This window comes from Ahaetulla prasina, chromosome 10 (genome assembly GCF_028640845.1).
Source record: "Ahaetulla prasina isolate Xishuangbanna chromosome 10, ASM2864084v1, whole genome shotgun sequence".
NCBI lineage: Eukaryota > Metazoa > Chordata > Lepidosauria > Squamata > Colubridae > Ahaetulla > Ahaetulla prasina.
In genome coordinates, this window is record NC_080548.1 from 33120360 (window position 1) to 33144630 (window position 24271).

Genomic DNA, 24271 nt, shown 5'->3' on the forward strand with positions numbered 1-24271 from the left:
TGCGCCTGGCTTGCTTCACCTAGCCGGGTTTATCTGGAATAATAACTTCATTGTCACTTTGAATGCACAACCATCGGCAGACATTGAAAACATTGAAATGGAAAGAAATGGAGTTTCCTTGCCTCCAGCTCTCAAAGGGTCACCGTCTCCAATATACACCGCATAAGCACAACAAAATAAATGAATGAATGAATGAATTAATTAATTAATTAATAAAAGAGAGAGAGAGAGAGAGAGACCAAAAAATGTGTTGGGCTGATCCAGGAAGAGTTTGGATGTGCTTTTTAGATTTGTTTTGGAGGGAATCTCAAATACAGGTAGTCCTTGACTTACAAAAAAATCATTTAGTGACCGTTTGAAGGCACTGAAAAAATTGATTTATGACCATTTTTCACCATTACAAAATTGCAACCTCCGCATAGTCATGTAATTAAAATTCAGATGCCTGGCAAATGGTTCATACTTACGACCATTGCTGTGCCCCAGGGTCACGTGACCCCCTTTTGGTGACCTTCTGCCAAGCAAAGTTAGTGAGGAAGCGAGATTCACTTAACAACCGTGTTATTAGCTTATCGACTGCTGTGATTCACTTAACAACTGTGGCAAGGAAGGCCGTAAGATGGGGCAAATTAACAAATGTCTCATTTAAGCACAGAAATTTTGGGCTCAATTGTGGTCGTAAGCCAAGGACTACCTATATAAGTTTTTGTTTGTTTGCCCATTTATTATTCGCTTTTTTGAACAGCCCCCAGAGTGGCATTTCTGGGCAGTGTACCGTCAAACGTCAAAATATAAAAACAGTACACAACAGGAAAATGTTGGCAAGAAAAGTAGGCAGGAATAATATAAACCCGGTTGAAAATTACAGTAACTTCCTGCAGGAAGCGGCCTTTCTCGACAGTCCCTTTCTTAGCATCCTTGGAAGCACAATTGATGTTTCCAGCTGCCGAAAAAGGGATGGGAAAAGTTTGGCCGGCCTTTTCCTCTGGGTTTTTGTTTGTTTTGTTCTCGGAGGAGATCCGTTCAGAGCCCCTGGAGGGAGCAGCCTGGCATGAGCCTCGACCCTGGAATCCCGATTCCTGAACCAGGCCGGTCTGTGTGTCATCACCTGAGAAAAATGGTGGGAGGTGTTGCGTCACGTAAAAGAGGCCAGCGTGTCGGTTAAGGGCTTACGGGCCGAACCCAGGGAGCGCAAGGCAGCCCATGGGACCATGACCAGAGTTATGCGACCAACAGCAGGGGGCTGGACTAGAAGACCTCCAAGGTCCCTTCCAGCTCGGTTCCGATTCTAAACACGGGGCCGATCTCTGCTCGGGTCCATCTTCCCTCTGCCTTCGGCCTCTCTCTCCTTCCTTTTTGGGGGGAGGGCAGGGAGGCTGATAAGGATATGGGGAACATGGACTGGTGGGTGAGGGGGGGGGGATAGAGGTGGTCCTCGACTTATGGCCACAATGGAGCCCCAAAGGTTCTGCCGCTGAGCAAGGCAGTTTTTAAGTTGGATTCACAAAATTAATGCTGATTTTGAATTTTGCCATTTTACTGAATTCCTTGCCATTGTTAAGTCAATCACCGCAGTTGTAAAAAAAACGGTCGTTAAGTGAATCTGGCTCCCCCCCATCATTGACTTTGCTTGTCAGAAGGTCATCAAGGGGGATGATGGGCCCCTCGGGGATGCTGCAACGGTTGTTAGTGTGTAAAAAGGTCCCAAGTCTCTTTTCTTGGTGCTCTTGCAACTTTAAACAGTCACTAAACAAACTGTTGTAAGTTGAGGACTACCTGTAAACCAGATTCGTTTTCATTGTTTGACTGATGAAATGCACTGCCCCCCTCCTGGCCCCCGTCTTATCCCAAGAGCAGAAGAGGTCCAAACTCAGTGTGGTTCCCGCTGACTTTCCCAGAAGGGACCCTCCCCCAAAGGCTTCTGGGAAAAGAGGGGCTGCCCAGCTGAGCACCTGAAGGATTCTGGGGGGAAAAAATCGCTTCCCTCCAAATGATGGGAAAGGCGCCTTTCGCTTCCTCTCTTCATCCTGGTCACTTCTCCTTTGTGCGTGTTGCGTAAGGCCCCACAAATGACACCGCAGAGGAATATCGCACAACCGATGGCTGACTTCCTCTCCTGCCTGGTGGGGAAGTGGCTGATGCACACAGGAAATTGCGCTGGCAAAGACAGCACACGGGAGCATGACGGATGGATGGACCCACACAGCTTTCAATTGCGCAATCCCCCCACTTCAAAACACAACAAACCAACCAGAGACCAACAGAAGCGCCCGTCAGAGCCCCACCCCCTTTGATTGGGGCTCCAAAGAGAAGAGTTCCTGTCCCCAAAGGGCCCAGCGTGTGTCGCCCCCCCCCCAGATCCTTTTGTAAGGCAGGAGCACCCACAGGCTGCCTTGTACAACCGGTGTGCGGTGCCAGAGTTGATGGGGTCAACCGCACGCACGCCTTGCCTCTGAGCATGTGCTGAGGGTGGGCTCCCGCCTGCCCGTCCAGGGGTCCAAGGAGGGATGCGCATGAAAGCCAGTGGAGTTTCCATCACACAGCTGTGGTTGCTATACCATTTGGTGAGACTTTGTTAAGTGCCCCATTGTACGACCGTTCTTGCCACAGTTGTTAAGGGAATAACATGGTTGTTGAGTGAATCTGGCTTCCCATGGACTTTGCTGGTCGGAAGGTCGCAAAAGGGGATCATGTGACCCCGGGAAGCTGCAACTGTCATAAATATGAACCAGCTGCCAAACGTCCAAATTTGGATGACGATCTTGGGGATGCTGCAACAGTCGTAAGTGTAAAAAATGACCATAAATCACCTTTCTCAGTGCCGGTGTAACTTCGAATGGTCACTAAATGAATTGTTTTGAGGACTACCTGTGTGCCTATTTTGTCATGTTGTAAACTGCCTGGAGTCGCACATGTGTGAATTGCCCTCCCCCCCCAATTTATTCAATAATGATCTGGCTAAAAAAACCCATAACATTTCCCATAATAATTGAGCACCGTCGGCACTGAGAAAATCAAGTCAATTGCGAAAGGCAGCTTGATTCGGAACAGCTTCCATCCTGCGACGAGACCTTTAATGCCACCAAGCAGCCACATCTGCCTCTGCCATCTGTCCTTGGGAAAGACTTGAGTGTTGGCTAAAAATGCCAGATCAAGTCTAAACATCTGGCTGACAGTGCAACAAACCATAATCATGATTTATTATCTGAATACTTGAACACCTTCGTCATTGACAAACCCAACGTTGGTCAATTGCCAAAGATGGCTCCACTTGGAACAGCTTCCTGTGACTAGACCCAAGTTAAGACCAACCAGACCAACATCTGCCTGTCTCAGGTCCTTGGGGAGGACTTGATGGGTGGACCAAAATGCCAAATTCAGTCTAAGCATCTGGCTGACTGTCTGATGAACCACTGAAGACACACCTTTTTATCCGCGCGGGGCTGGCTTAAATTGAATTTTAAATGTCAAATTTTATTAATTTTAAATGGGGTTTTTTAGTGTATGGTAAATTTTTAAATTGTCAGGCTAATTTAAATAAGTTTTTTTAAATTGCATTTTAATTGTATTTTGTATTGTTTGTTTTATTCTGCCTGTACACCGCCCTGAGTCCTTCGGGAGAAGGGTGGTATAAAAATCAAATAAATAAATAAATAAAATAAATAAATAATCTTTTTCGCTTTAAGACTGACTCTGATTGGTTAAGAAATCGGCCGGCATTCAAGTGACCGTGAATAGCCTCTTTGGCAGCAGAGGAGGGGGGGTCCTGGGCCCTTGCTTGTCTCCCCAGTCATCCTCCTCCATCTGCCACAACCGCTTCTCGCACTCGCAGCCCAAGTGCTGGGAAAACCCTCGACAAATGGCAGCGTCTGGCCTCCTCAAGACACCCATGACTCATCCCAGCCCTCTGGCTGCAATTTCATGGGGGCTGAGCGGCTGGGAAAGTGCATTGTTTGGATGGGGTGGTGGGTGGGGGAAACGGGTGGGGGGGGGAGGGAGCCAGGATGCAGGCGCTGAGAAGATAGTTTACAATAAACCATGAAAAAAAAAAAGAATCGGTTCCGCTTTGCCACCCGGCCAACATAACCTTGAACCCTGAAGGGCAAAACAAGATAAGCAGGCGCAGAGACTTGGGGAAAACAAGGAGGGGGCCAACTGGGGAATTCTGGGAGCTGAAATCCATGGGCCTTAAAGTTGGCAAGTCTGCCCTCCCCTTGCCTAGACAGGGTTCTCCAAACTTGGCACCTTTAAGACTTGTGGACTTTCACTCCCAGAATTCCCCAGCCAACACAGCTGCCTAAGGAATTGTAGGAGTTGATGGGTGGATGGATGGATGAGTGGAGAGACGGACAGACGGACGGCTGGTTGGATAGGTGGGTGGGTAGATAGATGGATGGATAAATGGATGGGTGGGTGGATGGATGGATGGATGGACAGGTGGACAGACAGCTGGACAGGTGGGTATATAAATGGATGGATGAATGCAGACAGAAGACAGACAGGCACATAGACATAGACATGGAGGGTCTGTGGCCCTGCTCGCGACCCCTCCCTCTTCCTCCCCCGCCCTTTGAAGCGAAGGCTTTCCCAAACTCTCCCGAAGCGATCGCCTCCTTGACTGTGCCGGGGTTGCTCCCGGCGGCTTCGCGCTAGCGATTCCCCTAAAGCCCGGGTGGAGAGCGCGAGCTCAGCCAAGCAGGGCTGCCCTCGTTCGGCCGCCGGGGGGGTGCAGCAAAGGCCGGGGCGTCCAGGAGTCGGGGGGCTCCGCTCCGGCGTCCACGAAGCGCCCGGCAGGAGCGGAGGGGCGAAAATGGTTTGACCCCCGCCCGGCCGGGCATCCGTCGGAGCAGCCCCGCCGAAGCCAGGGGAGAGAAGCCCCCTCGCAAGGCGGCCGCCTCCCTGCCCAGCCCAGCCCCATTGTCTTCGGAGTTACTAAGGCTGCTTACTAAACCCTGATTAAGCGCCTTTATTCACGCGGGCACCGGGTTTATGTGGGTGACTCCTGAGACGCGATGTAATCAGGGGTCGGTCGCGGTTCCTTCCTTCGGCTTAGCAGGAAATCGGGGAGGGGGGGAGAACCCGTTGGCCCCTCGGGGGCGCCCCCCACTTTCCTTTTCCTTAGCCAAGCTAGCTCCTAGCCATGCGCAGAGTTCTGCCCTCCAGGCGCTCCCGCCGGTCATTTGCCCCGCCCGAAGGTGTTGGGGAATAAACCTGGGAAGGGGAGCCCCTTGGGAAGCCGGAAGCCTATGCGACCCCCTGGCGGGTGTGTGTGTGTGTGTGTCTGGGAAGGAGGGGAGGCAGGTTTGGGCTGTGGAGGAGGACGGTCTGGTTTGAATGGAGGCCAGACTCTCTTCGGCGACCACCCCAGCAGAAACACACCTTGGCCCAGGTTGCAAGACAGATGCACCCCGTTTGTAGATCCTACACACTCATATGTGGACCTTAGTCCTTAGAGATTTATTCCTTTGCACACTTAGGATCAGAACAAAGTCCTCAGCTTACAACAGTTCGTTTAGTGACCGTTCAAAGTTACCACGACATTGAAAAAAGTGGCTTATGACTGTTTTTCAGAGTTACCACCTTTCCTATGGTCACGTGATTTACCTGTGATCCCCTTTTGCGACCTTCTGACAAGTAAAGTCCGTGGGGAAGCCAGATTCTCTGAACAACCACGCAAACTGCTTTCTTGTCCAAAAGCCAACACAGAATTTCGAGTCTGATGGCATAAGGTATTTTATTGCAAGCAGAGGAGTGGAGGACTCTTCTTGTGAAATATCTCTGGACTCATTCAATTGTATTAATGTCCGATATGCAGTTACCTGACAGATGAGCTGTATTCAAGAATTGGTCTGGCAAAAGTTTTGTATGCCCTGGTTTGCAGTTCAATATTACCGGAGAAGAAACTACGCAAGATTAGGTTAACAACTCTTAAAGCTTTTTTGGCAATTCTGTTACAGCGAGCTCTGGCATTTAGATCATTTGAGATGAGTACTCCAAGATCCTTGACAGAGTGAGGGTCATCTGTTAAGTCGTATCCGTCCAGCTTGTATTTTGTGTTCTGATTTTTTTTGGCCAATGTGCAAGACAGAGCATTTGTTGGCTGAGATTTGGAGTTGCCAATTGTCAAGGTCTTTTTGAAGGGTAGCAGCACTGTTGGTAGTGTTAAATAGTTTAACATCACCGGTGAAGAGAACACAGTTACTTATTATATGATCACAAAGGTCATTTATGTATAGTATGAAGAGTGTTGGTCCTAGAACGCTGCCTTGATAGAGAAGGGGTTACTTGTGGGCCTTGTAGCCCTGTATCTGAAATAGGGACCAACACTGGTGATTGGTTTGGGGCTTGCTGCTGAGCCTTTGAAAATTGGCACTCCAAGGCCGCATGGCGTCTTTTAGCATCTTTGCCACCGGGTGAAGACTTTGTTGTAGGGACAGGCAATGACCGGCCACCATTATTAGCATTGTCCCTTCAATCAGGCTTGGAACCTTTTTTGCTCGTTTTACGGAGACTTACGGCCCTTAGCGTGGCCACTTGTTGGTGCATATATGCCTTCTAATATTTAGGGGCTGCCACAGAGAGGAGGGGGACAGCCTATCCTCCAAAGCACCTGGACGAGAAGCAATGGACGGAAACCAAACAAGTAGACAAGCAACCTAGGACTTGGTGAGGAATTTCCCGGTATTTCCCATTAGAACAATCCACCAGTGCAGGGGTCTCCAACCTTGGTCCCTTGAAGACTTGTGGACTTCAACTCCCAGAGTCCCTCAGCCAGCTTTGCTGGGAGTTGAAGTCCACAAGTCTTAAAGGGACCAAGGTTGGAGACCCCTGCACCAGTGGAAGGGTTTGCCTCCTGGAGTGGCTGCTCCATCACTGGAGGTTTTTAAGAAGAGACTGGACAACTATTTGGCTGAAATGGTATAGGATCTCCTGCCCAAGCAGGGGGTCAGACTAGAAGACCTCCAGGGTCCCTTCCAACTCCAAGATTTTGCATTCATATGAAAATGGGCACCCAGTGGTCTTTCCAAGGTTTGCTCTTGGGCCCCGCCTACAGGTCAGAAGGCACACTGCAGGAAGCTAGTGCTTGAAGCTGTATCCTTAAAAGATGTTTGATCAAAGTGCTATAAAAATAATCTGAAGCTGCCTGCCAGCATACAGAGGTCCAACCCCCTCCACACATCCCCAAAAAAATCATTAGCCCTTCAGTTCACTTCTTCCAGGGCACTTTCTTCTCCCTTTAAGGGGCATGTTTGCAAAGCAGGAAATGCTAACCAGGGCGAAGGCTCACCTGTCCTCAAACCAGGTGACCCAAAATAGATGCTTGTTGGCTTGGCTTGGCTCAAAACTAAACAAGACAATCTTTTTTTTTTAAAAAAAAGGAGAGGAAGGCCACGTGTCACCGTTTTTGCACTGCCACCTGCAGTGAGGGGGGGGGAAGCCCCACAGCTGGCCACACGAGGGAGGCAGGATTGTGAATTGCGTGGTGTGGTTTCACCTTTGCTCAGCAAAACATGGGAGCTTCAGCCTGCAGCCGGGAAGGTTATTGGGCTTAAAGTCAAAGGAAGCCCTGAGGTGAGGCCTCCACGACCTCAGAACGTGTGAATCATGCTTTTTTCCCCTCAGCTCCCAGGTCGGGCAGGGCTGCTCCTGCCTTGTCAGGACCACTAACGGCCAGGGCAGGTGCGCGTGCCTCAGCGTCCCCTTTGCAATTTGCAGCAACGACAAACTGTAGAGAGCGGGGGACACGCGGATCACTTGGAGACAGCGGAGGCATGCAAACTGAGCACAGGTGGGCCTCGACGTACAATTGGGACCAGAATTTCCCTTGCTAAGCAAGGAGATTGTTAAGCGAGTCACACATGATTTTATGACCTTTTTTTGCCCCAGTTGTTAAGTGAAACACTGCCGATGTGAACTGAATCGCAGTTGTAACAAACCGGATAAGAAGTGAATCTAGTTCTCCCCACTGACTGCTTGCCTGGGCTGGTGGAAGCAGGTGGGATGAAGCCCAACACCAGCGGTTCTCAACTTTTCCTTCAGCACGGACAGTCTTCAAAAACCCTTTGAAGCCATGGAGCCCCGGATTTGGTCACGAGGATACAAAATAGGTGCTGAGAAGAGATAGGAAGATGGCAAGCGGCTTGGGGGTTAAATTGCATGATGCATGGTTGAGGGAACCGGGGATGTCCAGTCTAAGGAAGAGAAGGGCTAGGGATGAAGGATAGCATCTTCCCATATTTGAGGGGCTGCCATAAAAAAGAGGGGGTCACCCTGTTCTCCAAAGCACCTGAAGGCAGGACAAAAAGCAATGGCTGGAAACTCATCAAGGACAGAAGCAACCTAGAAATAAGGAGGAATTTCTTAACCGCGAGAACAATTCACCAGTGGAACTGCTTGCCTCCAGATGTTGTGGGGCTCCATCACGGGAGGCTTTCAAGAGTCTGGACAGTCACTTGTCTGAAATGGTCGAGGGTCTCGTGCTTGAGCAGGGGGTTGGACTAGAAGACCTCCAAGGTCCCTTGCAGTCCTATTCCCTTTGGATTAAAAAAGGGCTGTGCTATTCCGGGGAACGCCCCCCCCCCTCCACCTGGGGGACGGGGAAAAGCTGCCTTAGAAATCCCAGAGAGGGAACTTTTTGCCTGCTGACACAGCTCCCAGCTTGTGGCTTGGCACCGGCTGGATTTTTCCAATAGCTCAGCGCCTCCCTTGGCTTCCAAAGAGGGGAAAACGAGGCCCAGCCAAACCGGCTTAGAACAGGGTGTTCTGTGGCTGGTTGCCGGAGCTTCCTGTCCCTCTGCCTGCCCTTGCAACAGGAGGAGGGTCAGTGGGGGGGGGGGGGGAAGGAGGCAGGGTTGTTCTGGAGAGAAGCCACCGAGCTGCATGCAGAAACTTTGGACAACCAGAAAGGAAGGAAAAAGCTCCTTGACTTCTGCTGATGCAACTGGGCGTCCGTGGCAAGAACTGAACGTCCTGCCTCCTTCTGCTCCCATGCCTGGAGCAAAAGATTGCAAAATTGCAGGAGGAATTAAGTGGGGCAGCCAGTCAGCCCGCTTGTCTTTCTCCAACCCCCCAGGAGCAACGTCAAACACCCCCAAATCTTTCCAGCTCCAGGGACTCTGCCCAGTTGGATGCCCAGTTCCTTCTGTCCAATTTTGCCTTCTCCGTGGGGTGTGTGTGTCCCCCCACAACAGAGGACCTCACCCCAATGGCAGGGCAGCCTCCTTCTGCAGGAGGCTTGGCTAGAGGAGGCAGGTCCCCTGTTCATCCCCAGGGGAGGGGGCTGCTGCTGGGGGAGATTTGCCTACTCCAACGTGGTGTGCGGAAGGCCTGTGACCCCATCCCTGGGCACCTCTGGATGGAAAGGGTTTGGAGCCAGGTGTGCTTCGGGAACAGCCGAGGAGGCTGTGAGTTCCTCAGGCCAAGGGCTTGGCTCAGCGTGAGGCAGCCCCATGAACAACCTCACAGGCTGAAGCTGAAGGGTGCGCAGATGCCTTGGAGGGATCCACTTCTGGTACCAAAGGGAGAGATTTTGCTCTTGATAATCATGAGCAATTAGGACCCACAGAGACAGGGCTAAAATCCAGCAGGTTCTGACTGGTTCGGGAGAACCAGTAGCGGAAATTTTAAGCAGTTTGGAGAACCTGCAAATACCACCTCTGGCTGGTCCCAGAGTGGAGTGGGAATGGGGATTTTGCAGTATCCTTCCCCTGCCACGTCCACCAAGCCACGCCCACCAAGCCACACCCACAGAACTGGTAGTAAAAAAAATTGGATTTCACCATTGCACAGAGACCAAGGCAAAGCTGGCAATGATAGAAATCTCACCCAAAGAAATGGAGGAGGACACATACACACCCAAAGAACATGCCAAGAGAAAAGGCAGTTGGCTTCGACGGACTGATTGCCATGCTGGCACGGTGCTGGCCCACAGCCTCTCCAAAGCCCTGCCTTCCATTCGCTTCCATGGTTTTTTTCCTATTTTCTGGGGTGTAACAGACAAGGTCCTCTACAGCTGAAAAGGCTCCATAACTGGTCAGGAGGAAAAGCTGACCAGGCCCCAAATCACCCGACTGGGCCAAGAGGAGAGAGTGCGCTCAACTTGAGTGAAACTCTGATCGAAGAGCGTATTGGAAGCTCAGGGTTGGATTGTGGGGGTCCTGGCTGCTCTCTGAGCTTGGTAGTTTTTATGCAGATGTTTCATGACCACAACTAGGCAACATCATCAATGCTAGAAAGGAGGGGGGGGAGGAAGAGGAGGAGGGGGATGAGGAGGACAACAATGATGCCCTCTGAGATTGGATGTTTCCTTGCAGACGTTTCCTCACCCAACTAGGTAACATCTTCAGAGCTAGAAGGGAGAGGGGTTTGTGGAGAGAGGGAGGAGGGGGAAGGAGAAGGACTGTGGGGTCCTTGATCCTCTCTAAACTTGGCTCTTTTCTTGCAGACATTTCATTACCGAACTAGGTAACATCATCACTGCTAAAAGGAAGTGGGGTGTGTAGAGTGGGGAGGAGGAGGAGGAAGAAGAAGAGGACTGTGGGGTCCTTTGGGCTCTCTGAGCTTGGTGCTTTTCCTGCAGATGTTTTATCACCCAACTAGATAACATTATCAGCACCTTTTCGAACTAAACTCATTAGGCAGATTTTATTGTGTTGCAATGTCTTCAATCAAGTGTAACAGAAAAGTGAGCAAAGAAAAAAAGATACCTTTCTAGAAGCTTCCTCCTCAGCCCAAAAGTCATCTTCTTACAGACACACGTTTGACAACAAGGTCTGTAAAAAAAATTGTATTCTGTGCCCAGATCCATGTTCTGGGTACTACGTTGGAGAAAGACATTTATCTGCCTGATGCACTTTTGGGATAAGTCATCTTTTAAATAGTCAGTTCTGAAATTTCCCGCAGTTGTGGGAGGCATTGTGGGGGCTTTCTCCTAAGTGAAAATAAAAGTAGGAAAAATTGGCCACCCAGATCCAGGAGAGCTTTACGGCCTGCGGATGGCAGAATTTTTGTGGTTGCCACAAACATGATCCGAAACTTGAACACCGCACAGGATAGGGCCGAAAGAAGGAGCGGAGATGAATGGAAGGCAAGACCGAGGCCCAGAATTCCTCTGCCTCTTGCAGCTCGCTCGGCTCTTCCGTCCAGGGGTCAGAGTCCAGATGAACCCTGCAGGTCACAAGGTCCCCTGCGAGGGCATCTTGCCCGTGATCTTGTTGGAGCACTCCAGAAGAGCGTTGTGGATGTCCTTGGCACAGGAGATCTGGGACTTGATCATGCTGAGGTACTGGGTGTAGGGCAGACTCTCTGCCTGGACCGCGTCGGGCTTGGTGGCGGTGGGTACCAGGGTGGGCGAGTGCTTGGCGCTGTCGAAGCTCTGGGAAAGGCACTCGTAGGCCAAGCGCTGGGATGAGGGAGAGAGAGGGTGGGTGGGTGAGAACAGAGCTGTCCGGATGTTCCCCGGAGAGGCTCTGTGGACAGCAGCCTCTTCCTCCCAGAGGAAGACCAAGATGATGGTGAGAACAGCGGACCAGCGGAACTGCTTGCCTCCAGAGGTTATGGGTGCTCCACTGGAGGTTTTTAAGAAGGGATCGGACAGCCACCTCTCTGGAATGCGACAGGTAATCCTCGACTTACGAGCACAACTGAGCCCAAAATTTCTGTGGCTAAGCAGGACGTTTGTTAAGTGAATGTTGCTCCATGTTATGACCTTTCTTGCCACGGCTGTGAAGTGAATCACTGCAGTTGCTAAGTAAGTAATCTGCCTTCCCCTTTGATTGTTTGCTTGTCAGAGGGTCACAAAGGGGATTCCGTGACTCCGGGACACTGACTGTCATAAATACAGGCCAGTGGCCAAGCGTCCAGATTTTGATCATGTGGCCCTGGGGATGCTGCCGCAGTCGTAAGTGTGAAAAACGACCATAAGTCACTTTTTTTCAGTGCTGTTGTAACTTTGCCAGTAAATGAACTGTCGTAAGTCGAGGGCTACCTGTATAGGGCTTCCTGCTTGAGGAGGGGGTTGGGCTAGAAGACCTACAAGGTGCCTTCCAATCTTGCTATTCGCCTTCTCACAATCACATCCAAGACTTCTTAAAGAGGTCCCATCCCCAGGGCCAAAACCACATGGAGTACGAAAGAGAAGAGGGAGCCAAACCCCCAAATTCCAGAAGTGGGAATTGGTGGCTGACAAACGAGAATGGATGCCTCCCCCCGCCCCCTGGACTTACCAGACAGAGTTCGAGCTGGTCGCACAAGGCATAAAATTCCTCCAGGCTTTTGTCCACTCTCTGCACTGGAACTTCACTGATTTTCCTGAAGAAAAGGGAAAGAAAGAAAAAAAAAATTGCCATCTTGGCAGGCTGAGCAGGCTCAGCTGGGCCGTGGACAGGAAAGGTGGAGTGAACTCACTGCCCGCTGTCAATGCTGGTGTTCTGGACGAAGTTCTGCGCAGCCACTTTCATCAGGTTCTGAAATAGGGAAGGGGGAAGGAGAATATTAAAAGCTGGCAGGGGCCCCTAAAGAAGAGAATGGATAGGTTAACATGAAAGATAAATGATGAAGAAGATACAGAATATTTTTTAACATGGGATTTGTTCTGCCAATGGTTAGATATTAGAGGTAGAAATTAGAAGCTGGAAGAATACCACTATGTACAAGTAAACAACATTATTATTACTATTATAATCTATCTTATTATATATACTATCCTTCCATTGAGGACCTGAATACTGCACGAGTCAAAAAGAAGGCTTTGAAAATATTTACAGACCCCTCACATCCTGGACATAAACTGTTTCAACTCCTACCTTCAAAACGACGCTACAAAGCACTGCACACCTAGACACAAGAACAGTTTTTCCCAAATGCCATCACTCTGCTAAAAAAATAATTTCCTCAACACTGTCAAACTATTTACTAAATCTGCACTATTATTAATCTTCTCATCGTTCCCATCACCCATCTCCTCCCACTTATGCCTGTATGACTGTAACCATGTTGCTGGTATCCTTACGATTTATATTGATATTGTTTCCTGATTATTTGTACCCCATGACTATCATTAAGTGTTGTCCCTTGTGACTCTTGATGAACGTATCTTTTCTTTTATGTACACTGAGAGCGTATGTACCAAGACAAATTCCTCGTGTGTCCAATCACACTTGGCCAATAAAGAATTCTATTCTATTCTATTATTATGGATAAGTAAGTTGACCCAGACAATATACTGTTTACTAAGCACTTATGTATGTTAAAGAAAAATATATGTTATAGATATATAATTTATAATAATATATAACTTATACATTTTAATATATACATACATTATACATACATATACTCTAATGGCAGAAAATGAAGAGGAACTAAAGAGCCTCTTGATGTGGGTAAAGGAGGAAAGTGCATTCAACATTAAGATCATGGCATCCGGCCTTCTTAATTCCTGGCAGATAGTTGGGGAAGAAATGAAGGTAGTGACAGATTTTATTTTCCTGGGCTCCAAGATCACCGCAGATGGGGACTGCAGCCAAGAAATTAAAAGACGCTTGCTCCTGGGGAGGAAAGCCATGGCAAATCTAGACAGTGTACTAAAAAGCAGAGACATCACCCTGCCAACAAAAGTGCGTATAGTCAAAGCTATGGTTTTCCCAGTTGCAATGTATGGCTGGGAAAGTTGGACCATAAGGAAGGCTGAGCGGCAAAGAATTGAGGCCTCTGGTGCTGGAGAAGACCCCTGCGAGTCCCTTGGACTGCAAGGCGAACAAACAAGTCAGTTCTAGAGGAGATCAACCCTGACTGCTCTTTAGAAGGCCAGATCCTGAAGAAGAATATTTACAGACCCCTCGCATCCTGGACATAAACTGTTTCAACTCCTACCCTCAAAACAATGCTATATAGAGCACTGCACACCAGAACAACTAGACACAAGAGCAGTTTTTCCCCGAATGCCATCACTCTGCTAAACAAATAATTTCCTCAACACTGTCAAACTATTTACTAAATCTACACTACTATTAATCTTCTCATCGTTTCCATCACCAATCTCTTTCCACTTATGACTCTATGACTGTAACTTTTTGTTGCTATCATTAAGGGTTAAATTGTACCCTACGACCATCATTTGTGTTTTAAAATGTTGTACCTTGATGAACGTATCTTTTCTTTTATGTACACTGAGAGCATCTGCACCAAGACAAATTCCTTGTGTGTCCAATCACACTTGGCCAATAAAAAATTCTATTCTATTCTATTCTATTCTATTCTATTCTATTCTATTCTATTCTATTCTATTCTATTCTATTCTATTCTGTGTTGTACCCTATGATTCTTGATGAAGGTATCTTTTCTTTTATGTACACTGAGAGCATCTGCACCAAGACAAATTCCTTGTGTGTCCAATCACACTTGGCCAATAAAATTCTATTCTAGTCTATTCTGTTCTAAGAAACTCAGATACTTTGGCCACCTAATGAGAAAGAAGGACTCCCTGGAGAAGAGCCTAATGCTGGGAATGATTGAGGGCAAAAGAAGAAGAAGGGGACGGCACAGAAGGAGGTGGCTGGATGGAGTCACTGAAGCTTAAATGAACTCCAGAGCAGGAGTCTCCAACCTCGGCCACTTTAAGCCTGGAGGACTTCAACTCCCAGAATCCCCCAGCCAGCTTTCCTTTCCTTTGCTGGCTGGGGGATTCTGGGAGTTGAAGTCCTCCAGGCTGGAGGCTGGCCAAGGTTGGAGACCCCTGCTCCAGAGGATGGTAGAGGACAGGAAGGCCTGGAGGAACGTGGTCCGCTCCCAGGGCGGAGAAAGGCCCGCTGCGCCCCATGGGCCCCGGAGTCCCTCTCACCTGCAGGCTCTCCTTCAGCTGCGGCAGGAGGAGGCGGAAGCGCTGCACCGGGTCGAAGTCCTGCGCCTGCGCGGTCACCTGCATGCCCGAGGGCGCCGGGCCTGCGGCCAGAGGAGGCGCCCCCGCCGCGGACTGCTGCCCCCCGGCCCCCGAGGGCCCCACCTGGCCCATCAGCGGCGGCTGCGGGGGCGCCTGGGGCTGCGGCGGCGGGACCTGCGGCTGAGGGGGCGCCGCCATCTTCGGCCGCTTTCGCGGGACTACCCTTCCCGGCCTGCCCTGCGCCGCGGAAGCGCTCCCCTCTGACGCGTCCTGAGAGCGACGCTTCCCGGCAGGCCTTTCGCGGAGCGCGGCCCCCTGGGAGTTGTAGTCCCTGAGTGGTTAGCAGGGAGGACATCGGCGGGCTCCCGGACTCCGCTTCCCGGCGCTCCCCGCGACAGGAAAGGCCTGGCGCCTGCGCCCTCAGTTGCTAGTGGGAGCCGCTGCCATGGCGCCCACGATCCAGACTCAGGCGCAGCGGGAGGAGCCGGGCCACAGGTGGGGAGGGGGGGGCCCGGGGGGGGGGTGGAGGGGGCGGCCTTCCCCCCCCTCCCCGCTTTCCGCGGTCACTGACTCTCTCCCGGTCCGCTTCTTCTTCTTCCTCTTCCCCGCAGGCCCAACTCGCACCGGACGCTCCCCGAGAGGTAAGGGGACCCCCCTCCCGTGAGGCCGCCGGGGAGGCTCCGGCCCCGCAAGAGGCGGCGATGGGGGCGGCGGCCTCCCGCTCACTCCTGCCCTTCCTTCTGCTTCGGCCCGCAGGTCCGGGGTGGTTTGCCGCGTCAAATACTGCAACAGCCTCCCCGACATCCCCTTCGACCCCAAATTCATCACCTACCCCTTCGACCAGAACAGGTGAGACCCCCCCCTCCCCTTGCAGAGGCCTCCCCCCCTCCTCAGCCTTTGGCGCGGAAAGATGCGAGGGAAAGCGCGGGGGGACCCTGCCCGGGGGTGGGCTGGATGACCTCGGAGGTCCCCTCCAACAGGGCCCTGTTTCTCTTCAACGTGAAGGTCCTGAGGGTCATCGGCCTGTTCCTTCTTTCTAGGCCTTCCCTGCCACCTGGGGTAACTGAGAGCCGTGGGAAAAAAGAAATAAAATGCAACTAGTGGTATGGAAGGACTGGCCATGAAATAAAGTTCCAGATGCGGGGGGGGGGGCGGTGGAAGAGGGAGACCTTCAAGGAGCAACTTTGGGGAATTCTGGGAGTTGAAGTCCACTCAACTTCGAATGGCCAACTTTGAAAAATTTTGGGGCTCAGTTGTGGTCATAAATTGAGGACTCCCTCTCCTCCGTTTTGATTGTTGGCCAAAAGCCTCGAGGAATGAGTTTGGCCCCTTCAGAGACAGACAGACAGAGAGCCGCCTGATTTAGTGAAGGCCACCCAGAAGACCCTTCTGGCACATTAATGAATATATACTACAATTTGGGAAGCCACTTGGTCTTTTTTTGAACTGCTGCAGGGTTGGAGTCTCCAGGAAGCTGAAGCCCTTAAACTCCCGCTCTTCCTGTTTAGGGGAGGAGGATTCTTTCAGGTCCAGCCTGAGGTTTGGCTGGTCTCTTTTGGGAAATTTGATCCCCCACTCATCTTGCTGACAGTGTACATTTTCTGAGTGCAGTTCAGCTTTGGGCCTTTTCTGCGGATTAAGGTTTTTCTTGCCTCCTTCCCCTTCCCCTTTCCAGGTTTGTACAGTACAAGGCCACCTCTCTGGAAAAGCAGCACAAACATGACTTGCTGACGGAACCTGACTTGGGAGTCACCATAGATTTAATAAACCCGGATACTTATCGCATTGACCCCAATGGTGAGATGGACTCTCTATACGCCCTTCACAATGGAGGGTTAATAACGTGTGTGCAAATCGATGCTGGTTGGGGAGATGTGCCCATTTTGTGTGTGAGGAGAACCTGCACCGTAGATTTCTGGTACTCACTAAATAAACGCTGCTAGGGCGATAACACAACTATGCTGTGAATTCAAATTTCTTATAGGTAGTCCTTGCATACTCATTGCTGGGAGCGGACGGGAGGTTGGGAGGCAGTCCCTGCTTAATGACTCACAATTGTCACTTAACAGTAGCATTGTCTATTGCTGGGATTTCTGGTCACTGAGCGAGGCGGTTACATGATGTTGTGCTTTACTTTGCTTAGCCTGGGAAGTTCTGGTCCCAATTACTGGGGTTACGCAAAGACTATCCATACTAAATGCGTTCATCTCCAGTGACCTAATATAGCAGGATTGCAGGAGTTTAGCTAGAGAATGCAAGAGGCCAGACTGCATCTCAACTCTTTGCAGAGCTCTCCGAGCACACTCAGTGGAGGGGACCAACTATGTTTGTTTTGTTTTAGTTCTTTTAGATCCTGCGGATGAGAAACTGCTGGAGGAGGAGATCCAGGCGCCCACCAGTTCCAAGAGGTAGTGCAATTCCTCGGACCCCGCAGCTCCCTTCTGCTGGCCTTACTCCCGAGTCTGCTGCCCCTGTTCTTTCTCCAGATGCTGCTCTGTCTCCCACCCCAGCATCAGCTTGTTCAAAGTTTCTTGTAGTTGTCCTTCGTGGCCTAGCTCGTTTAACTGACTTCCTTCTTTGTGAGAGAGTCCCTGACTTAGCATCTGCCTCTGATCTCCACAACTCTCCTCAGTCTCACCATACTGGTAGCTGTTCCGCTCCCTCTCACACACAAGTGTTTATTAATATACACTATCCAAAGCAAGTCTGGCTATACATACATATACATACATTTAACTGTCAGGTATGAAGAATGAAGACCACACAATAAGTTCCAGTTAAGCTGATTTATTGCTCATGCTTCTACACAAGAAGTCAATTAATCTAGTCAATTAAGGATCAGCACTAAAATGGCGTTAGTTAAGATTTAATGGAATTCAGGAGCAGTTGGACACACTGTTTGTGGCAACGTAAGGACTCCAGGGTGATTCTTCTCTTGACTCCAGCCCCAGGTTCTGCTTCTTTTTCTCCTACACTGAGCATTATAGCAGCTTTTGAGGGAATAACTCTTCTCTCGCAATATTTGCTACATTGGGGTTTTGTTTTTCTAAGTCACTGGGAGTGAATTGGGTGGCCATAGAAATTTTCTTAATGAATACAGATTGTACAGTGCACTCAAGAGTGCGCTTGAGACTGATTTGGAATAATGTTGGACTGACTATATATAGGAACCAGTAGTTAGACTAGGGTCTTTTTCAAAGAAATTATACTTCTGTGTCAGGGAATCCTGACGCTTGTTTAAATCAAGGGCACAGATGGCCTATCTGTTTGTAATACTAGTCAGTGCGTGTGGAGGAGTTGGCATTCCTGTGCTAGCTGGGAATAATTGGATTTTAGCCAGGTGGGCTTTGGGGAAAGCAGCTCTGGAGAAGAACAGAAATCCAGGTGGCCTTTTTTTGTTGTTGTTTTTCTCTTCAGATCACAGCAGCACGCCAAAGTTGTGCCATGGATGCGGAAGACCGAATATATCTCCACCGAATTCAACCGCTACGGTGTCTCCAATGAGAAACCAGAGGTTAAGTGAGTAGAAACATCTTTTGGTTATTCCGCCATTATTTATTTCCGTCCAGCTTTGCACCAGCAAAGAAATATGACAAGGTTCCAGAAAAACCTCTTCTGCATGAAAACCATACTAGGCCGTAGGTTTCCAGACGCTGCCAAAATACTCTGTTGTGAGTCTGATTGTACTGAGAATGTGTTTCTGGAGAAGGGCTTGGCTCCAAAGGAACTTTCTCACGGAGTCCAGCACAAGGAAGCCGCGCTCTTAGACTGCTGACTTTCTAAACTCTCCACCTCCCTCTTTTCGCTTAGAATTGGCGTGTCTGTCAAACAGCAGTTCACCGAGGAGGAGATCTACAAGGACCGAGATAGCCAGATTGCAGCCATTGAGAAGACCTTTGAGGATGCTCAGAAGTCAGTGAGTGTCCTTCCTCTTCCTTTCCTCCTTCCCAAAAAAACTCCTTTCCTCCAATTGGCCTCAGGAGTGAAAAGCTCCCAGTTTGGACCAGATCGCGTGATCCGATAGCGATGGGGGCAGGTAGTTCGGAGAACTGGTAGCAAAAATCCCTGCCCCCACCGTCCACGCCTTGCTGTTCCTCTTCTCTGTCCCTGAAGCTCTCAGTGGTGATATAGGTGCAAACGGCCTTAAATGACTGCTGTGGCGCTTCAAAGGGCCACACTACAGCTGATCAGCGCTGTAGGCAGCTAGTAGACCGATGCCTCTATTTTTAAAGAAGGTAGACCGGTGCACTCCCAAGTTTTGTATACTTTATTATTTTTATTATTTATTATTATTGGTCATGTCCGTTCAGTCACCTGACAACCAAGCCACGCCCACAGAACCGGTAGGGAAAAATTTGGTGTGCCTGTTTAGTTTTAAAGACAGAAGCTGTGCAGAAAGAGAGAAAGGAACAGAATAACAGAGTTGGAAGGGACCTTGGAGGTCTTCCAGTCCTGTAGAGCAATAGAACTGGGGTGGGTTCAACTTGGCAATTTAAGTCTTGTGGATTTCAATTCTCGGAATTCTCCAGCCAGCTCTGGGAGTTGAAAGGTCTTAAAGTTGGGGAATTCTGGGAGTTGAAGTCCACAGGTTTTAAAGTGGGACACCCCTGCTGTAGAAGCTTGCTGGAGCCATTTTTATTCTTCTTGTATTGGTGGTTTAACTGCACTCTCTGATTTGGGGGGCAAGAAAGCTTTGCAGAGCCTGCATTCAGCTACAGCTTTCAGGCCTAGCAAGGGTGGTTGTCTTTCTTGGGCGTCTCCTAATGGGAAACTCTGCCACCCCTCCCCTTCCAGATTTCTCAGCACTACAGCAAGCCTCGCGTTACTCCAATGGAGGTCATGCCAGTCTTTCCTGACTTCAAGGTAAGGGGAAAGCCAGGTGAAGAGCCTGCTGGGTGGAGTGAGAGGTTAGCAGACCACCTCGCTTGCCCCTCCCCAGAAGGACTTGCCGGGCTCTGAGCTGCTGTTCTCATTCTCTCTCCTCCCCCCCCGCCTCTCTCCTCTCTGCCAGATGTGGATCAACCCTTGTGCCCAGGTCATTTTTGACTCTGATCCAGCGCCCAAGGACACCAGCGGGGCAGCAGCTCTGGAGATGATGTCACAAGCCATGATTAGGTGAGACCACGGTTTATTTCTAAAGTAGGGAGGGGAAAGCCGGCCTTGGTTTCCTTGCTGAGGGTGTTTTATATTTACTTTTTAATTTCTTAGTATCTCACCTTTATTTTTACAAATAACTCAAGGTGGTGAACTTATCCAACATATCGTTCTCCTTCTATTTTCCCCACAACAACCCTGTGAGGTGGGTTGAACTGAGAGAGAGCAACTGGCCCAAAGTCGCCCAGCTGGCTTTCATGGCTTAGGTGGATCTAGAACTCACACCGTCTCCCACTTTCTAGCCTGGTGCCTTAACCCCAACCCAGCCTTTTCAAGACCTCAAGCAGAAAGAGGTCTATTTCTTTTTCATAATCTTCAGCCTTCTCCTTTTATCTGGTGGTGCCAGCAAGGATTTTGCTTGGCACAATGGCTGTTCCGTCCAAGAGTGGTGCAGCTCTCACCTCACAATCAGGAGGCTGTGAGTTCAATCCTAGGTAGTGGCAGATATTTCTCTCTCTCACACACACACTGTGTAAATATCAGCTGCGAACTCTGCATTGGTGACAGGAAGGGCCAGTAAACACTCAGCTCCATTCATTCAGTTGCTCCAATTCCAGCCCTGTCTGAGGGATTACGGGATCATTAAAAGACCCCCCCAAAAAATTGGCTGTTCTGTCCAAAGCAGGGAGCTGATAACGTCTCCTTTCCCTTTCCCTCCGCCTCCAGGGGCATGATGGATGAAGAAGGCAATCAGTTTGTGGCCTACTTCCTTCCCGTGGACGACACCATGCGGAAGCGCAAACGGGATCAAGACGAGGAGATGGATTACGCACCCGAGGACGTGTACGTGAGAGCGTTGTCTGAGGGAAGCAGCAAGGCTAAAATACACCTGGAAGAAAGCCCAGAAGGGTGTCGTGGTTGCAATAAGGGATTTAGTTTTGAAAATGTGAAAACGGGGTCAGCAAGCTGCCTACAGCTCAGCTTACATTTCCCATTTGGCTTTTCAGAGTCATAGATTAAAATGATAGGGTTGCCTGAGTTGGAAGAATATTTTTTTTTCACTACTTCACAAAGAGGGGATAGAAATGGGAAGTTGCAGAGCCTGCTTTACTTCTGCCCTTGAATTTGGTACGTGCCTCTTGCCTTGGTTTGCTGTTGCAATGGGGTTTGGGTAAGCAAGAAAATCGATTCAATTTTAGGAAATTGAATTGAATTAAGAAGGAGTGGATTTTTCCCAAGCAGGTGTGAAACTCTCCTCCTCCTCTCTGCCCCACCCCCCCGCCACTAGGTATGAGTATAAAATTGCCCGGGAATACAACTGGAACGTTAAGAACAAAGCCAGCAAGGGTTACGAGGAGAATTACTTCTTCATCTTCCGTGAAGGCGATGGTGTCTATTACAACGAACTGGAAACCAGGTGAGGGGGGGCGAAGTTTGGGGCAGGTGGGAGCTGATGGAGCTGCTGGGACCTTGCCAGGCTAAGTGGCCTGGGGAGGCCTCCCGGGTTGCTTCGTGGTTTTATGAGCCAGTTCCCAGTGCTCGACTTAACAGCCGCAACTGAGCCCTTAGACAAAGAGCCTGTTCCTCAGGGAGACGGTCGTTAAGTGTGTTTTGCCCCATTTTATGACCTTTCCAGACACAGTTGGCAAACAAATCACTGCAGTTGTTAAGTGAATCTGGATTCCCCATTGACTTTGCTTATCAGAAGGCCGCAAAATGGAAACACGTGACCTCAGGATACCACCACCGTCAGAAATACGAATTAGTTGCCAAGCGGCCGAATTGTGACCACATGACCACAGGGAGGCTGCACCGGTTGTACACATAAAAAACAGGCCCAAGTCACTTTTTCCAGGGCCCTGGTAATTTCCAGCGGTCACTAAATGAACTGTTGTAAGCCAAGGACTGCCTATGCTGTGCTCAAAAAATGCCACCTTTTTTCTTCACAGCTGTTGTGCTTTTCCCCCAGTAAAAGTGTGTGTGTGTTGGGAATGCTGTCAAAGAATGGTCTGGTCTCCAACCTTGGTCCCTTTAAGATTTGTGGACTTCAACTCCCAGCAAAGCTGGCTGAGGAACTCTGGGAGTTGAAGTCCACAAGTCTTAAAGGGACCAAGGTTGGAGACCCCTGGTCTGAACAGTTGTGGCTGTGGGTCTTCGGCTCAAAGGGGCGGGAGGGGGGGAACGGACAACTGAGCTGCTGGCAAGGGCGGGTCTAGGCCCTTCCACCCTCCCTGACCCCCTCCTCCCCTGGCAGAGTGCGGCTCAGCAAACGGAGAGCCAAGGCCGGGGTCCAGTCAGGCACCAACGCAGTCCTGGTGGTGAAACACAGGGACATGAACGAGAAGGAGCTGGAGGCACAGGTAGGGCTGGGTGTCCTAGTGGGCAGAGGGAGCTTTTACTCGTGGCTTTGCCCGAGCGCCCCTCCCTGTGGCTGATGGGGGGGAGGGAGTCTTGAGCTGTGCGGCCCACTTGGGCACCTTCGCTTCTCTCGCAGGAAGCCCGCAAAGCCCAGTTGGAGAACCACGAACCCGAGGAGGAGGAAGAGGAGGAGATGGACTTGGGCAAAGAGGTGCCAGGCTCAGGTGGGTGGTCTTTCGACCAGAGCTGGGCCACACCCAGCCCTTCGGCTCTTTCTCTCTGGGCCGCTGGAGGTCAGTCGCCAATTAGAAATCAAATGTAAATAAGTGGAGGCAAGCAAGTCAGTTGCATTGCTTTTATTTCGGAGGTGGCTGCCATTTTTGTTAAATACATGTATGTGTGCATACCTTCACAGCCCTAACTCTTAAGCCTAAGCTTAGTTTATTGGATTTTCCTATATATTTTACAAGTCCAAACAAAAAGCCGACACCTTCGCTTTCCTAAAGGAACCTCTAAGAATCTGTCTCTGGTGTCAGTTTTTGGCCCTGGCCTAACCTGGACCTGAACACAACCGTCCCAGTTTCTCCTGTGGCCCCTCGGGGAAATTAACTGCCCCCCCCCCCCCGGCCATAGAGGGAGGCTGCTTAGATGTTTAACCCACTGTCCTCCCTTCCCCTCTGCTGTCTCCCCCACTTCAGACGAGGAGCCGGAGAAAGGCAGTGAGAGCGAGAAGGAGGCCAGTGAAGCCGAGGAGGAGGAAGAGGAGGAAGAGGAAGAAGAGGAGGAGGAAGGCCGCTCCCCCAGTGAGGGCGTCCCGGCCGAGGAGAGCGAGGAGGACGAGCGGGCTGCGCGAGACAAAGAGGAGATCTTCGGCAGCGACGACGATGAGGAAGACTCTGAGCCGGAGGGCGGCCGGCCAGAGGCGGACGAGGAGAGCGGCAGCGAGGAAGAGGAGGAGGAGGACGAAGACGGGGGCAGCCGGCCGCAGCAGCAGCACCACCGGGGCAGCCGCAGCCCCTTCTTCAGCGGCAGCGACCGCTCCAACCACGAGGAAGAGGAGGAAGGCGAGGCCAGCCCCAGCGACGCCCCTTCGGAGTCGAGCAGTGAGAGCAGCGATAGTGACTGAGCAGCCACGGAGGCCGTTTGGTGGGACTGGGACTGACGGAAGAGGCACGGGGTGGGGGGCTCGATTTGGCAGGCCCCTTCGGGTATCCAGGGGCACTTTTCGCCAGCTCTGCCGTCCCTGGCCACAGGGGTCTGTTGGCTGGGCAGTTGGCCCTGCTGGGGGCACCACGTGCTTCAGCCCTGGGACTTCCCTGCTGTATATAAACGCCTTTTCTGTTGCAATAAAATATGTGTTTCTCTCCCCCCCCCTTTTCTTTCTTGGCTTTTCAGTCACGGAGCTCTTTCAAAAGCAGCAGCCCCCCCACTCTGTGTGTTTGTGTGTCTGTCAGGAGTGTCCGAGCTCAGCCACTTTAAGATGGGTGGACTTCAGCCCCCAGAATTCCACATGTCTTAAAAGTGGCTAAGTTTGGACATTTTTGGTGTAAATAAAGCAGTACATTTTTCTGTTGAAAAGATCTCAGCCATAGGCAGGGGGTGGAGTTTGGTTTTCAGGGCAGGGTTCAGGCATGGATGGGGCTAGGGCAGGTTTCTCTATGCAGACGTGCTGGACTACAACTCCCATCACCCCCTTGGCCATATGGCCCTCGAGGTCTACACAGCTTGGATCCCAGGTCCGTGGAGGAGATTGTGAGGTGCAGAAGACTCACTGAAGGACCTGGGCCCACAGCCCAATGGGGAGTCTCCCACCTGGGGGCCCTGCAGCCCCTTCGCTAAGGGGGGGGTGTCATTGTGGGGTTGATTAGCAACGGGGCCATCTGAGATTTGGGAGACCAAAGGCCCCCCAGGAGAGGAAGGACCTTGGCCAGGCCACTACCC

At 50.6% G+C, this 24271-nt stretch overlaps 2 protein-coding genes across 3 annotated transcripts in view; one reads left to right on the plus strand and one right to left on the minus strand.

The window, feature by feature from the left end:
* MED29 (mediator complex subunit 29) overlaps positions 1-15175 on the minus strand; it is a 40676-nt gene extending 25501 nt beyond the window's left edge. Inside the window, exons 1-4 of one of the 2 annotated variants that reach the window (XM_058195000.1) lie at positions 14840-15122; positions 12406-12464; positions 12225-12309; positions 10630-11401 (exon numbers count right to left, since the gene is read on the minus strand). In XM_058195000.1, the coding sequence (XP_058050983.1) occupies positions 11174-11401; positions 12225-12309; positions 12406-12464; positions 14840-15076 (609 nt within the window). In that variant the 5' untranslated portion in view covers positions 15077-15122 and the 3' untranslated portion in view covers positions 10630-11173. Of the gene's footprint in view, positions 1-10629; positions 11402-12224; positions 12310-12405; positions 12465-14839 lie in introns of those variants that run through there. The other variant, XM_058194999.1, reaches the window with a different exon arrangement.
* Positions 15176-15251: 76 nt separating this feature from the next.
* PAF1 (PAF1 homolog, Paf1/RNA polymerase II complex component) lies at positions 15252-23698 on the plus strand. Its single transcript, XM_058194995.1, has 14 exons — positions 15252-15373; positions 15490-15519; positions 15635-15727; positions 16554-16675; positions 17220-17286; positions 18296-18397; positions 18689-18794; positions 19673-19741; positions 19890-19993; positions 20699-20815; positions 21261-21389; positions 22227-22332; positions 22467-22554; positions 23029-23698. Exons 1-14 carry the CDS (start codon positions 15324-15326, stop codon positions 23454-23456), a joined length of 1611 nt encoding a protein of 536 aa, XP_058050978.1. The 5' UTR covers positions 15252-15323; the 3' UTR covers positions 23457-23698.
* Positions 23699-24271: the final 573 nt, after the last annotated feature.